Source organism: Oncorhynchus tshawytscha, linkage group LG05 (genome assembly GCF_018296145.1).
Source record: "Oncorhynchus tshawytscha isolate Ot180627B linkage group LG05, Otsh_v2.0, whole genome shotgun sequence".
NCBI classification, from domain to species: Eukaryota; Metazoa; Chordata; class Actinopteri; order Salmoniformes; family Salmonidae; genus Oncorhynchus; species Oncorhynchus tshawytscha.
In genome coordinates, this window is record NC_056433.1 from 44,971,192 (window position 1) to 44,989,263 (window position 18,072).

Consider the following 18,072-nt stretch of genomic DNA (forward strand, 5'->3'; position numbering starts at 1 on the left):
TGTTGTGTTGCTACCTTTGCTGTGTTGTCATGCGTTGCTGCCATGGTATGTTGTCGTCTTAGGTCTATCGTTATGTAGTGTTGTGGTGTCTGTCTTGTCCTATACTTTTATTTTGAATCCCAGCCCCCATCCCACAATGAGCAGGCCGTGATTGTAAATAAAAATGCGTTCTTAAAACGTTTGCCTAGTTAAATAAAGGTTAAAAGAAATACATTCAATTATCAGCCTTGACCAAATGTAATTGTTCCCTTCAAACCATAACAATTTTGAGCACATGCCACCCGGTTTCCTGTCAATTGGCACATTTTTCATCCAGCAACGTTAAATAATGGTGGTTATAACCTATCGTTTTTTGGGGCATGTTGTAATAATTGTGATAGGCTTACGTTTTGCCCGTACCGTACCGCATGACTTTTACTCCTGATATACAGCCAGGGATGTAATAGTGACTATGCTTGTGTAATTGTGTGTATGTTGAGCGAACGCAATATCTCCTCTATACTCTTTCATCCCTTACATATTTAACCGTGAATGATTTGGCCCGCCTGCTATCCGTAGCTGGACTCTTCATTTCTTCCTTCCCCCAGCTAGCTAGCTCGCTAATCAAACCCACAGCTGCAGAACGGAGGAAGACGGGAGGCTCGCTCACCAAATCTGACTGGCTAGCCACAGTGCCGATAAGAATCAAAGGGACACCCGTAATGTTAGTACCGGAATCACCAATGGTTTTTATGACAACAGACGGTCAGACTCTGCTCTGGTAACCTTCGGCACATCGCGGAAGCATAATTCAACGGGAACGGCTTTGACACGTCGCTGACAACATGGCTGAGTTTCCCATCGATCAAAACAAACTGCCTGGAGTAAAAGAAGGTAACGTTTGCTGGCGAGCGTGATCTATTCAACGTTCATCTGTAGAACTAGCCTCGTGTTTAGACCAACTTATGACCAGGTGGTTGTTTTTCACATTTCAGGTGTCAAGTGCGTGCATCTGTTTGTTTTGTTAGCCAGGTAATAACGTTACAGTACCTCGTTTACAGTACTAGTACTGTACTGATGTTATGAGGGCATCAGTAATGTTACTGTTCGAATCCATGCGTGCCAGTGTAACTAGCTAATGCTCGTTATGTTTTATTTGCTGGTGCAGAATTTTTTTTTTTTTTTTTACTGTATCCGGGATTATTATAAAGCTACTGTAGGTATCCCCCGTTGTTAGCGTGAGCTTTTAGCTGCCTGCCTGGCAGCCAGCCTAGCTAGCAGATTGTGACGCGGGCTAATGTGACGCTCCATTAGGGCAAGATAGGTACTGTTTGGCGTAGCGCTGTGTATTTTCGACCAACCATATTAACTTGGCGAAAGTGTCTTCCTTCTCGATTTGGCCAAACACGTATCTTCTGAAATGCATATGTCCAGTTGCAGGTGGTTCGTTTTTTGAATTTAGAAAAGGTTCTGTTAAAATATAGATTTTTTTTTAAATTGAGATTTTCATCTCTCCATTAAGTAGCTAATACAACAATGTGTCCTCTTGTCTATTTCAAATATTCTCTCGTTGATGTAGAGTAGACAGATGAGTGTCACCATGACATGCAGCGTTTGGGGTGGACTCACCTTTGTCTTTTTTTTCTTTTTCTATGGTGGCGGTCCGCAAACAAACGTTTAAGGTACATGCCGCCACCTACTGTGCTGCAGTGTGTGGTCAATCACGGTTACATTAGCTCTACATTGATGTACACTCAGTGGCCAGTTTACACAAATGGTTTGCTCCTACAGATCGTAAGTGGCTGTGGCTTGCTATATAAAGCAGGCATCGAGGCATTCAGTTACTGTTCGATTGAACGTTCGCGTGTGCAAAACGAGTGACTTAAGGAACTTTGAGCGTGGTATGATTGTCAGTGCCCGGTGCAGTAGTTTCAGTATCACAGAAATGGCTGGCCTCCTGGTCTTTTCATGCACAGGTGTCTACGGTTTACCGGGAATGGTGTAACAAACAAAAAACATCCAGTCCTGTGGGTGAAAACAGCTTGTTGATGAGAGAGGTCGATGGAGAGTGGCAAGAATCATGCAAGGTAACAGGTGGGCCACACAGGCAAATAACGCGCAGTACAACAGTGGTGTGCAAAACAGCATCCTGGAACGCATAACTTGTTTGTCCTTGTCACCGATGGGCTGTTGCAGCAGACAGCCACATGAGGTTCCACTCCTATCAGTTAAAAAGAAGAAGAGGCTCCAGTGGGCACGCTATCACCAACACTGAACAATTGAGGAGTGGGAAAAACATGGCCTGGTCTGACGAATTCCGGGTTCCTGTTGCGTCATGCTAATGAAAAAGTCAGGAAGTGGAGTAAGCGGCTTGAGTCTATGGCCCCATCCTGCGTGGTGTCAACGTGTGGGGAATGTTTTCCTGGCACACGTTAGGTCCCTTGATACCTATTGAGCAATGTTTGAACGTTACAGCATATCTGTAGCTGTTCTGGATCCAAAGGGTGGTCCGACCCTGGTACCAGATGGGTGTACCTAATAAACTGTGTGAATGTGAGCTCAAAGTATTTGGACAGTGACACATTGTTGTTGTTCTGACTCTGTACTCCAGCACTTTGGATTTTAAACGATACAAGGACTGTGAAGTTAAAGTGCAGACTCCGCTTTAATTTGAGGGTATTTTCATCCATATCGGGTAAACCGATTTTTAGGGGACCAAAAGTATTGGGACAAATTCACATGTGTATTAAAGTATAAACAAGTTAAGTATTTGTTCACATATTATTCCTAGCACTGCAATGACTACATTAAGCTTGTGACTGTACAAACTTGGTGGATGCATTTGCTGTTTGTTTTGGTTGTGTATTTTGTGCCCAGTAGAAATTAATGGTAAATAATGTATTATCATTTGAGTCTAATAATAGAATGTTTCTAAAAATGTCTACATTAATGTGGATGCTACCACAATAATTCTGAGTTAATTAATCATGAATAATGAGTGCGAAAGTAACAGACCCACAAATATCATACCACCAAGACATGCTAACCTTGCACCATTACAAAAGTTTATTCGAGTTCAGTCGCAAAAACCGCCAAGCGCTATAATGAAACTGGGTCTCATGAGGACTGCCACAGGAAAGGAAGACCCAGAGTTACCTCTGAAGCAAAGGATTAGTTCATTCGAGTTACCAGCATCAGAAATTGCAGGCCAAATAAATGCTTCACAGAGGTCAAGTAACAGACACATCAACTGTTCAGAGGAGACTGAGTGAATCAGGCCTTCATGGTAGAAATGCTGCAAAGAAACCACTACTAAAGAACACCAATAAGAAGAGACTTGCTTGGGCCAAGAATTCTACAGCGATACTCCATCCCATCTGGGTTGCGCTTAGTGGGACTATAATTGTTTTTCAACAGGACAATGACCCAACACACCTTCAGGCTGTGTAAGGGCTATTTGACCAAGGAGAGTGGAGTGCTGCATCAGATGACCTGGCCTCCACAATCACCTGACCTCACCCAAATTGAGATGATTTGGGATGAGTTGGACTGCAGAGTGAAGGAAAAGCAGCGAACAAGTGTTCAGCATGTGTGGGAACTCCAAGACTGTTGGAAAAGCATTCCAGGTGAAGCTGGTTGAGAGAATGCCAAGAGTGCGTAAAGGGTGGCTACTTTGGAAAAATCTCAAATATATTTTGATTTGTTTAACGCTTTTTGGTTACTACATGATTCCATAGGTGTTATTTCATAGTTTTGATGTCTTTACTATTATTCTACAATGTAGAAACATTTAAAAAATAAAGAAAAACCCTTGAATGAGTAGGTGTGTCCAAACTTTTGACTGGTACTGTGTATATATACCTAAATCCCACCCGTCTCAGTCATTAAGAATATTTGAAATAGAGAAGATGGACAAGTCTAAATGGAATCCTTGGGACCTCCCAACTCTGCCATCACCCCTGTTGAAGTTGACATTTAAAACGGTTAAGAATTATGGTTGAGGGTTAGGGCAGTGCTATTCAAACTTTTTCAGCGAGGGCCCCATTTTGTTTTCTACCAGAATTTCTGTTGACCCCATGTTAAAATGTTTTTTTTTTAAATGTTTTTTTAAATTATTTTTTATGAAAAGCCAATAAATACTTTTTTCAAAATAGTTTTTATAAAAAAAGTCTCATGTTGTCTCATACAATCTGTAATTTTTTTGTTCCCCCGCAACCCTTCGAGATCATGACCCTGACTTTGAATACCACTGGGTTAGGTTTTAGGGTAGGGACGGCCGAAGGATCCCAGGTTAACACTAGCCTAGACAAGATGGCAGCATACACATTGTTGAATTACTTCATGGAGAAAATCTCTCATTTATTTTAATAGTGGTATGTTGACAGAAATATTCCATGTCAGTGTGCAAAACAATCCCAGTGTTTCCTCAAAATGGCCTAAATGTTATTCAGAAATGGAGTGGTGGAGAAATCAGAAAGCACTACCTCTTCCCTAAAACAATAGTACATTACAGCTGCTGTGTGGCCACTGGACAGATCCCGGGTTGGATATCTCATGCACGTTTCCTGTTCCTCTGCATGTTTTCAATCTGATCGGAATGGAGAAGTGTAACGAACTCTTTCTGCGTGTGCGAAACAGCTGCTCCAATCCAACTCCATGGAATATTTGAGATGCTGGTCTAGAAAAGTGCATTATGGGAGAACGTGCCTTTCCACTGCTCTGCGTCTCCATAGCACCATCCACGTGATTCATTATGGTCATCGGAGATGGTTCCATCCCTCCCCCAACCCCCATTGGTTAATCTCTCGGTTTATAGATGACAAGGATTCATATTCACGGGGGAAAAAATAACTTATTTACATCCTCAGTTAGCCCACACAGTTTCTTTCAAAACTAGACCTAACTGCTGCTAGACGTGCAACTTCTGCACATTTCGGTGTAGAAAACATCTGAACTTATGATCTGGTGATAAAATTAGGCTAGACATCAGCCACCCACTGCCAGTAGCAGATGGGAACATAGTTAATTACACATTTATAATCACAGCTTACTTGTATCCTCTAACATAGTCACAGTGCAGGGAGAAAAGATGTCCACCACAGATAAACAGAAGGGGCTTAAGTACAGTTTACCCGACTTATGAAACACATGCGAATGTTCCTCAGCAAACATTTGCTGTGCTTCACCCTGAGAATGTTCGAGATCAAAACAGACCCTACGGTAGCAAGGCTCTGCACAGGTCTATTGGACGCATGGAGTTAAAATGCAAAAAGATATTAGCACGTCTGTTTTGAATCATCATTTGCTTGCTGAACGTCGATTGATTTGGCTGGTGCATACAGTTGTATGAAAGGGATTTAGAACGTTCCATGCAGTTGATTGGCTGTTCAGTAGGCCTAATGCCAATTATGGTTTGTTTGTTTGCTAGGACAGACTTTTCGGGATTAGGGTTAGCCTACGTAATCTGTCTGATTTCCCCCCCCCCAATGATTTTAAAATAATGACGGTAATCATATGAATATCCATATCAGCATTACTGATAACACTAGCGACCATCAGTCAAATTCTTGTTCAAGTCCTGCACAAGTGAAAACAGGCTACAGTGCATGTCTTCCAAAGACACCCACCTGTCAGACATTTAGGATGTGTCTCAAATGGGACCCTATTCCCTACATCGGGGTTCCCCAACTGGCCCGTGTGCATCATTTTAATTTGTCGCTGCCCTTAAATGTTATGTTGGACATAAGACTTAAACACCAGAAAATCAGCTCCAAGTAATTTTAATAGGGCTGTGATGGTAATTGAATAACGTGTAACAGACAGTTATGGATGAAGACCGTCGCGAAAATTTAAAATAGCCGTCAAAACCATTTTAAATATATATATTTTTTTATCCTAAAATGAATGTAGACCTTTTCACGTAGATAAACTTGACCTAATAACGGGAGTGTTTACTAATGATTTATAAGCAATTTTGCTAGCTGAGTCTTAATTATTTTTAACATTTCTACATTTCCTTCTTTCCAACTGTCCTTTGATGCTCAAGCAGATAATCCGCCAGATTCCCAGGGGTGTTGGCGTGCTATAGGCTAGGAGCGCTATAGGCATGTCAGAGCGAAAACCAAGCCGTGAGGGTTGAAGGAATTGTTCGTAGAGCTCAGAGACAGGATTTTGTCGAGGCACTGATCTGGGGAAGGGTACTTAAAAAATGTCTGCAACATTGGAGGTCCCTGAGAACACAGTGGCCTCTTCATTCTTAAATGGAATAAGTTTGGAAACCCCATGACTCTTCCTAGAGCCAAACTGAGCAATTGGTGGGGAAGGGCCTTGGTCAGGGAGGTGACCAAGAACCCGATGGTCACTCTGACAGAGCTCCAGAGTTCCTTTGTGGGGTTGGGAGAACCTTCCAGGACAACCATCTGCAGCACTCCGCCAATTAGGCCTTCTATAGTAGTGGCTAGACGGAAGCCACTCCTCAGTAAAAAGGCACAGGACAGCCCGCTTGGAGTTTGCCAAAAGGCACCTAAAGACTAGGACCATGAGAAACAAGATTCTCTGGTCTAATAAAACCAAGATTGAACTCGTTGGCCTGAATGCCAAGCGTCACATCTGGAGGAAACCTGGCACCATCCCTACAGTGAAGCGTGGTGGCAGCATCATGCTGAGGGGATGTTTTTCAGTGTCAGCGACTGGGATACTCGTCAGGATCAAGGGAAAGCTGAACGGAGCAAAGTACAGAGATCCTTGATGGGTGCTCAGGGCCTTGGACTGGGGCGAAGGTTCACCATCCAACAGGACAACGACCCTAAGCACACAGCCAAGACAACGCAGGAGTGGCTTCGCGGGACAAGTCTCAGAATGTCCTTGTGGTCCCGCCAGAGCCCGGACTTGAACCCGATCGAACATCTCTGGAGAGACCTGAAAATAGCTGTGCAGCGACGCTTCCCATCCAACCTGACAGAGCTTGAGACGATCTGCAGAGAAGAATGGGAGAAACTCCCCAAATACAGGTGTGCCAAGCTTGTCGCGTCATGCCCAAGAAGACTTGGCGCTGCCAAAGGTGCTTCACCAAAGTACTGAATACTTGTGTAAAAGTGATATTAGTAAATGAGCAAACAGTTTAGAAATATTTGTGCTTTGTCATTATGGGCTATTGTGTGTAGATTGAGGGGTTCTTTTTTTCTTCAATTTTAGAATAAGGCAGAAATGTAACAATGTGGTAAAAGTCAAGGAGTCAGAATACTTTCCGAAGGCACTGTATGTTTGGGTCAATTTGAAGTCTACAAATTATTTTAGTATGTTCCAGTCCCCTGACCATCCGCTCAAGACAAAAATCGTCCTGCAGCTGAATCTATTTGTCTTCCTACGTATAGTGTACTACTTTTGACCAGAGCCCCATGGGCCCCGTTTAAAAATAATAATGTATAAGTAGTGCACTAACATAGGGAGTACGGTGCAAATCAGGACGCAGCCCTAGATTTCCTCCATTAGTTCCACACTCTCTCTTTTCTACCCCTGTGATTCTTCTTGTTCTCCATCTGATTTGCCTTAAACTGTAGCACTTTGCTGTTTCACTTTGCTGTTTCACAACTGCTTTGCCTCAGTCTGATGGTCTGAATGGTTTTTGTTAGCCTTCCGCTGACTATTTGTTTGGAAGCTGCTGCTTCCCTCTTCCCCATAAGCTCATTTTAAACTGTTTGCATGTCCTCAGCAAAAACGGCTGAATGTGTGCCAGATACTGCCAATAACAAGAGCATTGCTATTCTGATTGAGTGACATGTAGGAAGGTTCAGCATAAGACACTTTTGACTTTGCCATGCTGCTGTGCATTGGATGTGAGCCTATTAGTGTCTCGCTACTGTGACTTTCATGTTCTTAGAATATTTGATAAGTTGGTACTGGTTTTCCTGTGCGTTTCTCTGTATTTTGATGTATTGTTAAAAAAAAAAAAAAAAAAAAAATAATAATAAATTGATTTACCACAGCAAGCTTAGGCTATACGGCTCAGAAAAGGGATGCGCGGAGCCTAATTCAAAATGAGCTACGCTGTTGACTCAAACCAAAATCTTGGTGCCGCCGCTTGCTCGACCACAGTTCTACTTCATGCTGTTCTCTTTATTTACAGACCGCTTGTCTTTCAGGGGCCCTGCTTGAGACAGTCTAGTTTAGCTTTTATTTTGTCTTTTTTTTTTTTGCTCTTATCTGGCAGATAAGGCTTGTAGTGCAGCAATCATCCTTTTTGGCCACAAAGCAGACACGGACTTCCTCTCTGTCGGCATTGTGTGATCTTTCCAATGGCCTTGCCACTGCTCCATTTCATGCTGTAGTTTAGTCACAATAGCCTCCATCTGATTAGCTTAAGGTTAAACTGAAGGAGCTTGTTTAGTCTTGTGTGCTCTGTTCAAGTTTCCAGCCCTTGATTGGGGCGACTGTTAAGTGTTTTCTGTAGTAGAACATCATGTTTAGGCGGGCACAATGTCTCAAATGTTCTGTGTCATAGAACACCACCAAAAACTGTTTTTCAAAAGGCCCTTTGGTGCGTTTTTCTGTAAGTCCTTCAGCTGTATTGCAAAACAAGAGACAACCTTTGTTGCAGCAGGAATGTGTTGTCCATTTTCACTACAAAAGTTAATTTTTAAAGTTTACCGATTTAAAAAATAAATAAATGTTTTACTTTTTTTTATTTTTTTATAAACCTTCAGAAGAGCTCCCTAACCTTGTGTTCCTGTCTCTCTGTCTACAGTGTGTCGAGACTTTGCTGTGCTGGAGGACCACTGCCTGGCCCATAATCTCCAGGAGCAGGAAAGTAAGTATACTACCACTACACTTCAGGTTGACCTGGACATCTGCTTCTCCCGCCCAATCCTTATGGTTTCAGCTTGTCCTGGCTGTTCCCAAAGCAGAGCTCTCAGTGCAACAGAGAACAGACTCCTATTTTTGAATGTGCCAAGTAAAGGTGGAGTGCTTTGGGCTGGGATCTGGGCTGGGCATTATTTGACTTTTAAGTCTGGATGCAGACAGTCGGCTTCATGCACATTTGAAGTCTCATTTACGTCAAAGCCATTTACAATATATTATCCATAATAGCCGCAACTATTTCATGCAAACTGCTCCTCCGGTCTAGAAAAAGCACTTTGAGCTTCCTTTGCAGCGTATTTTATATAAAGTATTCCAAGCTCCCATTTTTGTCTTCTTTACGAGAATACAGACTATCAAACATTTTTTCCAAATATTTAGAATTTAGAGAGGTCTAATGAATCCACAAGTTTTCCCTCTGAAAATCTGTCACGTCTGACAGCGTAAAGCGCAGCGTCAGTGGAAACAAGGCAGTAAGCAGCCATAAAACACAAGCCTAGCCACAGTGTGTTTCACCCAGCAGGCTTGGCACTGCAGGACTCCTGCTAGGCTGCAACCACAACAATAGCACTTTGGGGCTTTGGTGTGCGTTAGTGGGCTTGATGTTTGCACACTGTGTCTGGATCACATTAATGCCCATCTACTGTAGGACAACAACACAGTCTAGTCTGGGTGGACGTTAGGCCAGCACAATCAGATTAGCAGGGATTGTGATGTCATCGGGGGGGAACGCCTCATCCGCTTCAATCGCTCCGATGCGGGCAGTGCAGGAGCATCATGGCAAAACTGAAAGACTGGCCAATAGTTTCTACCCTCAGACCATTGGGCTACCTTCTCCCCCCTGCTACTCCCCCTATGGACATTCCCCCAACACGGACATCCCCCCCAAAAACACACACACGCACCGTCAACTCGCCCCCACACAAATGACAATCACTATTGTAGTTGTTAATATGTATATTTTTTTTTACTTCACTCAATGATTATACTGATGTTCCCCCTATAGTCATTCCAGCCCTGCAACATTCTTGACTCTACCACAAGGAAATGTTTTATTTATTTGTTTTTATTCATCACGGCCACAGTTGTTGTTTATGTACAGTCCATTTGGAAAGTATTCAGACTCCTTGACTTTTTCCCACATTTTGTTACGTTACAGCCTTATTCTAAAATGGTTTATTTTCTACATACACTACCCTATAATGACAAGGCAAAAACAGGTTTTTAGAAATTTGTGCAAATGTATACAAATATAAAACAGAAATATTATGTTTACATAAGTATTCAGACCCTTTACTCAGTACTTCGTTGAAGCACCTTCGGCAGGGATTACAGCCTTGAGTCTTCTTGGGTATGACGCTAAAAGCTTGGAACACCTGTATTTGGGGAGTTTCTCTCCCATTCCTCTCTTCAGATCCTCTCAAGCTCTGTCAGGTTGGATGGGGAGCGTCCCTGCACAACTATTTTCAGGTTTCTCCAGAGATATTAGATTGGGTTCAAGTCTGGGCTCTGGCTGGGCCACTCGAGGACATTCAGAGACTTGTCCCAAAGCCACTCCTGACTGTGTGCTCAGGGTCGTTGTCCTGTTGGAAGGTGAACCTTCGCCCCAGTCTGAGGTCCTGCATGCTCTGGAGCAGGTTTTCATCAAGGATCTCTCTGTACTTTGCTCTGTTCATCTTTGCCTCAATCCTGACTAGTCTCCCAGTCCCTGCATCTGAAAAACATCCCCACAGCATGATGCTGTCACCACCATGCTTCACCGTAGGGAATCAGGCCAAATAGTTCAATCTTGGTTTCATTAGACCAGAGAATCTTGTTTCTCATGGTCTGAGAGTCTTTAGGTGCCTTTTGGCAAACTCCAAACAGGCTGTCATGTGCCCTTTACTGAGGAGTGGTTTCTGTCTGGCCACAACCATAAAGGTCTGTAAGGTGGAGTGCTGCAGAGATGGTTGTCCTTCTGGAAGGTTCTCCCATCTCCACAGAGGAACTCTGTAGCCATGTCAGAGTGACCATCGGGTTCTTGGTCACATCCCTGACCAAGGCCCTTCTCCCCCAATTGCTCAGTTTGGCAGAGCGGCCAGCTCTAGGAAGAGTCTTGGTGGTTCCAACCAAACTTCTTCCATTTAAAAATGGAGGCCACTGTGTTCTTGGGGACCTTCAATGCTGCAGACATTTTTTTGGTACCCTTCCCCAGATCTGTTCCGACACAATCCTGTCTCGGAGCTCTACGGGCAGTTCTTTCGACCTCATTGCTTGGTTTCTGCTCTGACATGCACTGTCAACTGTGGGACCTTGTATAAACAGGTGTGCTTTTCCAAATCATGTCCAATCAAATTAATTTACCACAGGTGGACTCCAATCAAGCTGTAGAAAGATCAAGGATGATCAATGGAAACAGGATGCACCTGAACTCAATTTCGAAGCTCATAGCAAAGGGTCTGAATACTTATGTAAATAAAAATTGCAAACATTTCTAAAAACCTGTTTTCACTTTGTCATTATGGGGTATTGTGTGTAGATTGAAGGGGGGGACGGGGACAATTTTAATCCAATTTAGAGTAAGGCTGTAATGTAACAAAATGTAGAAAAATTCAAGGGGTCGGAATACTTTCTGAATGCAGTGCTATTTTGTTTTTATTACCATTTTCATTATTATATTTCACTTGCACTGCATGTTGTTGAAACCTAAGATTTTCACTGTTCTCTGCAATCACACCTGCAACCCTGTACATGTGACTATTAAACTGAATCTCATAGACTCAACTTGTCCTGAGAAACTAAATTCTTGCCTGCGTGTTTGATTTTTAGATGAATGTGTCATCTTTGACATTTCAGTTTCTTTATGTCTGCCCTTGGGTGTGTACTTGTCTGTGTGTGTCTAATCATAATTAAGCTGTGAATGTGTGTCGTTCATCTTTCAGTGTTGCCCTTTTTTTCACACAGAAACCTAGGCTTTGAGTGAAACTGACTGTAAGCACTGTCATTGGCTGCCTCCCAGTATTCATTAGGCCCTGAGTTGAAAAAGTCACCCTTCCCAGAATAGATTAAAGTCCAGGCCAGACATAACTACTACTTCCTACTTACTTCCACAAATAAACATTATCCCCCAGATGGCTGGGGATTACAGCCCTCGTGTCCCTCAGTAGAGCTGGGAAATATGGACAAAAATCCATATTGTGATGAATTGATTTGATTACGGTACGTTTCTAACAATGTGCACCTCAGTTTAAAACATAATAACATCCTTTAAACTCATGGCCGGCCCGCTCATTTAGGCAGGATTAGGCGGCCGCAGATATCGTATATGGTAGAAAGAGTATGTGGCCTGTTCTGCAGCCTACATTTATCTCCAGCCTGTATGACAATGTAATGAGACGGACACTTTTTAAAAAATTTTTTTTTACATCATGCAGGTTTCTCCGCTCAAATAGCCTGACCTAAATGGTGCCCAATCAACAACAACAAAAAATGTGCTGACATGTTAACAAACAACATATCCTAAAAACAGGACAGGGCAAAGTAAAATGTACAATATGGAATGGACAATCGGGCTACTCAAAACTGCTGTCCATGCGTTTCATCCCGTGGGCTAAAATTGTCATTTAGTTTGTATCTGCAAATGTTTTACAAGCTGATCTTAGCGAAAAAGAAAGCGCTTCTGCATTTCCCGCTATGTAATCACATTACAAATAGGCGCAGGATAACTCCTGATAAAGTTGGGTCGCTGACGTTCCGCCAATTTGATTAGTTACAGGAATCAGGACTAATAAAGCCATTTACAACGGCATTCAGGAAATTCCATAACAGGCTGACAAGGTAGTCTACACCCCAGGAAGCACGGTCCGTAGGCAATGTTTTTTTTTTGTTATCTGTGTGGTTAGGCCTACCACAGATGGACATTCCTAAAATTACATTTCAGGCAACACTGTGGGGCAACTCCAGTCCTCTCGGGCCTAATTGGTGTCACATATTTGCCCCAGGTAACACATCTGACACCAATAATTAACTAATCATGATCTTCAGTTTAGAATGCAATTAGTTGAATCAGCTGTGTTGATTAGGGATGGGGAGTTACACCACTTAGGCCCCCGAGGTCCGGAGTTGCCTATCCCTGCTGTAGGCTATACCTCAGTACTCACGGACTGATAATGACATCTTTTTGGGTCTTATCTAGACTGGCCTTTTTTGGGGGGGACGGACCAGCCTTGATTTCCAGTCCAGACCAAATCTGGAACAGTCAGACATTATTTTTGGTTCATATTGTCTGGTCTGGACCAGCCTTGATTTGGCCCAAACATGGACATCTATAAATGACTTATTTTCAACTTTCATTCAGAACAGAAAATTAACTTCATTAAAACGTCCAGAAAATACGTATTTTCACCGTTTCTTCAGAACCTAAATTGAACCTAGCTTCAACATTTGGAAAAATACACATTTTAGACGTCTTTTCAACGCCATTTTGCTTACGGGGACTATTCTTGTAGGGGCAGGCAATTTTTGGTCTCGCTTAGAGTGACCGTATGGCCAGGACCGGCCCCTTTTAAACTACTACGACGACAACCGACGACGATGGTTGTAGCCATCAATTGCCCCATTTAACAATCACACATATTAGCAAACTTATTTTATTTCAAACGGAACATTTCTCGACTATCGACTATTGTAATGAACCATATCCGCAAAATGCCTGCGATGAGTGATCTGTATGGTTGGTGTCAATCATTTTCGGTTTATCGTCCCAGCGCTATCCCTCAACCACAGCTACTCCCAGGAAAAGTCCAGGGAGATTTTAAGATCTATGGATCTGGACCTCTTGACTATTTAGTTGGGAGCCCATTGCTTTCCCAGTGCCCAAGGAGGACAGAATGTAGCACTCCAGCAATAATGTCTTTCAATCTGTAAAGTTGCAACAAACAAAAAAAATCAATGGCTTTTCAACCCAAACTTTATCTTGTAAGAGAAATTCTACACTGGATGATCGGACGTCCGTTATCCATCCATACCTCAATGTGAAGAGCCTATGGATTCTGTTTGGGTCGGTCCTTGTATCAGTCCTCCGCCCTTCACTGCTATAGTGCGTCACGACATGGCGGGTCCCCTCTTTGCCACAGCAACCGTTCTGGTTTTAGCAGCCAGTCCGTCTGCGTGTTCCTTTGTCCTGGAGGTCACTGGGAATTACACTTACACAGCCTGGCTGTCCCCTACATTGCACAGTGTCATCCTCACTCTAACCAACAGATGGCTACTGCCCCATGACCAGCTCTGCTTAACCAAAACATTTGGCATATTTGCATCTGCAGCGAGAGAGGATCTCGAACAACGGTTATTTTGACTCGGAAGGCCTCGAGGAGGGATTGTTGCACGCAAGGCTTGGTTCACTCAACAGAAGAACTGCTGAGTGCATGGCTGTCATGGTAGGATATAGGGCCTACTGCTTTAAAACCCTGGTAGAACCGTCATGCACCAAAAGACATGAATTGCCTTGGGTTGAGATAATAAATAGGCTGCATTCTGAAAGCATCAGTCATGCCTCTTAACCCAGGCAGAAGCCAGATGGGCCAGCTAGGCCTGACATTTGGTCTCCATCACATTAGTCCTATAAACTTAAGCTTTGTTATGCCTCTGAATGAATCCCCTTTTCATTGTCCAGCATCACTGTCCCATGCGTTCTTTGTCATTGTCCAATGCTGCCTGGTCCTCTTGGATGCCAGCCACAGAGAACTGGTAGAAGTAGCCCATACAGAAACCCAGGCTACGCTGTGCATAGACTTAAGCTAGTTGTAGTGTCTTAGACCAGATTGTGGCCCACTGATTAGGAGGATATCAGATCTCTCAAGTTGAGTTAACAAGAAGCCTTTATCCTGTGTTCTTAGAAATTCAAGATAACAGCAAACTGTAGTTTTACCCCGGAGGAAAAAATAGCATTGAACGTCACAATATATTTTGTTGTCGTGTGTTTGCCCTAAAAAATTGAGGCACCGTAAACCCACCACACAATCGATCAGCATTGTTCTAAAAATCGATGTCAGTCTATTTCTCTGGTGATTCACTGCTTCCCATCTTGTCACCTCACCGCAGCAACTTTATGGAGCCTCTAGTAAATAGTGGCGGAATTTGGTCTTTTTCACATGAAGCCTACGAGTGGATCAATAGCCAGTCCAGTGGAGCTGAATGAGTAGCAAAGGAGTGAGCGACGCTCCTTCACGCGTTTTGGGCTGGGAGTGCGTCGGCAATGAGGATTTAGAGCCTGCCCTGTTCGAGTCCACGGCCCTGTCTCGTCACGTGCAGCCACTCACAGCCTTGGAATTGGCAGCTCCTCAAGTTGATCCAAGCGGGCTAGTTCGTCATAGCCAAGCTCAGTGAGTCACAAAGCGTCAGTGTTTTTTTTTTTCCCTCTCGTCTCATCCACAGAGTGAACTCTAAAACAGCCATTCTACTCCTCAAAATGTATGTCAACTGTTCGCTAAATAAACACACTAAACTCCAAGTACTTGCGTCCCAGTCCTGCGGTTTAAAAGGCACCAAAACAAATAAACCCGAGGCTTGTGACTGACGTCGTCCATCTTGTTCCTCAGCGTTGCAGTTTGGCCAGATGAACTGACTGTCGGTCTCAAATGGCACCTTATTCCCTACGTAGTGCACTACCTTTGACCAGAGGGTGCTGTTTGGGGAGGCAGATTGCGAGAGCAATTCGTGTTCATGCCTTGATTGTGTACTAGTCAGTGTTTGTTGATTTTATGTTTTATTTTTTGTCCTTGCAGTCGAGAGCCACTTGGCATCCAACGTCCACAAGAGCCGTCTGGTGCAGCAGGACGTAGCGTTGGCCAAGCAGCTGCAGGAGGAGGAGGACCGGAGGGCCCAGGCCAAGGCCAAGAGACAACACCGGGACATGTGAGTGACACAGATACTATTATAAACCGGGTAGTTTGGGTCTTGGATGTAGATTGGCTGAAAGCTGTGGCATATCAGACATTATAAACTGGGTGGTTCCAGCCCTGAATGCTGATTTGGCTGACAGCCATGGTATACCATGCATTCGGAAAGTATTCAGACCCCTTGACATTTTTCCACATTTTGTTACGTTACAGCCTTATTCTAAAATTGATTACATTTTTTACCATCAATCTACACACAGTATCCCATAATGACAAAGCAAAAAGTTTCTGATTTCTTTTGTAAATGTATATAATAAAATGGAGGAGAAAAAAATCACATTTACATAAGTATTCAGACCCTGTACTCAGTACTTTGTTGAAGCACCTTTTGACAGCAATTACAGCGTTGAGTCTTCTTGGGTATGACGCTTGGCACACTTGTATTTGGGGTGTTTCTCCCATTCTTCTCTGCAGATCCTCTTAAGCTCTGTCAGGTTGGATGGGGAGCGTCGCTGCACAGCTATTTTCAGGTCTCTCCAGAGATGTTCGATCGGGTTTGTCCGGGCTCTGGCTGGGCCACTCAAGGACATTCTGGGACTTGTCCCGAAGCCACTCCTGCATTTTCTTGGCTGTGTGCTTAGGGTCATTGTCCTGTTGGAAGGTGAACCAGGTTTTTGTCAAAGAGCTTGCTGTACTTTACATCTTTCCTTCAATCCTGACTAGTCTTTCAGTCCCTGCCGCTGAAAAACATCCCCACAGCATGATGCTGCCACCACCATGCTTCACTGTAGGGATGGTGCCAGGTTCCTTCCAGATGAAATAGTTCTATCTTGGTTTCATCAGACCAGAGAATCTTGTTTCTCATGGTCAGAGTCCTTTAGGTTCTTTTTGGCAAACTCCAAGTTGGAAGTCATGCCTTTTACTGAGGAGTGGCTTCTGTCTGGCTACTCTACCATAAAGGCATTTAAAAAAAAAAATGTTTAACCTTTATTTAACTAGGCAAGTCAGTTAAGAACAAATTCTTATTTTCAATGACGGCCTAGGAACAGTGGGTTAACTGCCTATTCAGGGTCAGAACGACAGATTTGTACCTTGTCAGCTCGGGGATTTGAACTTGCAACCTTCCGGTTACTAGTCCAACGCTCTAACCACTAGGCTACCCTGCATGATTGGTGGAGTACATTTCCAAAAAAATTATAAAAATGTGTTTTTGCTTTGTCATTATGCGGTATTGTGTGTAGACTGATGAGGACATGTTTTTCTTTAATCCATTTTAGAAATGGGCTGTAACGTCACAAAATGTGGAAAAGGCGAAGGGGTCTGAATACTTTCCTAATGCACTGTATATCAGACCGTATACCAACGGTGTGACCAAACATTTATTTTTACCACTAATTACATTGGTAACCAGTTTATATAGCAATCAAGCACCTCTGTGTTGTTCCTGAGAACAGCCCTTAGCTGTGGTACATTGGCCATATACCACACCTCGTGCTTTACTGCTTAAATATGCCACACCCCCTCGGGCCTTATTGCTTAATTATATATCATTCGACCACGGACTCTACTACGACCATAATACGGCAGCAGACATTTGGGTGTCAAATGTAGGAAAACGCTCTCGCATCCACACAAACTACTGCTATCTTAACCTAGCCCAAGGTTCTAGAGACACTCCTAGAGAACCATGATCTAACCCACACATTAACCCTTAAGTCCTAGACGCCACCAGTACGTATGAGTCGCACACATACCGTATTATACACACCGTTTACATGATGCTAAATACCCTGCCACAGCCACATTTTATTGTGTCAGATGTGGAAGAAAGTGCTCCCCTTTTCTTTTTTTTTGCCAAATATGCTGGCTCATGCCGCAGTGAAAGTTGTGCTCCGAAGTGAGTCTTCCTCACACGCTCACTAGCAGCAGGGCAGCGCCCCCAAGAGAGAGGCCAGATGCTCTGCCGCACATACAGCCCAGCTAATGCTGCTTGGCATGCTGGGAGCTCCTGCTGCCATCTTCTCTGCCTTTGCCCAGTGTGTGTGTGTGTGTCTGTCTGTCCCTCTCTCTCGCCCCACCCCCACTTTTTTTTGTAGGCTGTTTTGTAGTGATGTGGGATAAAATCGATAGTTACATAACATATTTTTATACGCAATGTGTTTTGCGCTAGTTGGCTGTACCTGCACCAATACTAGTATTTTTCAGTTCATCAGCCCTTTTTCTACAACAAATCAAAACGAGTTCTCATGGCTCTCTCTTGTCCCTCTGCAGCAGACACGTGGTGAGCAACATGTTTGGAACGTCGAATCGCAGTAAAATCACAGTAGCGAATCACAATGCATATAGAATCGCGATCCAT

At 43.5% G+C, this 18,072-nt stretch overlaps 1 protein-coding gene across 2 annotated transcripts in view; it reads left to right on the top strand.

The window, feature by feature from the left end:
* The first annotated feature begins 521 nt into the window (after positions 1-521).
* The window catches only part of ccdc50a (coiled-coil domain containing 50a), a 33,437-nt gene continuing 15,886 nt past the window's right edge, over positions 522-18,072 (top strand). Inside the window, exons 1-3 of one of the 2 annotated variants that reach the window (XM_024422517.2) lie at positions 522-873; positions 8,723-8,785; positions 15,600-15,729. In XM_024422517.2, the coding sequence (XP_024278285.2) occupies positions 825-873; positions 8,723-8,785; positions 15,600-15,729 (242 nt within the window). In that variant the 5' untranslated portion in view covers positions 522-824. The remainder of the gene's footprint in view (positions 874-8,722; positions 8,786-15,599; positions 15,730-18,072) is intronic. The other variant, XM_042321958.1, reaches the window with a different exon arrangement.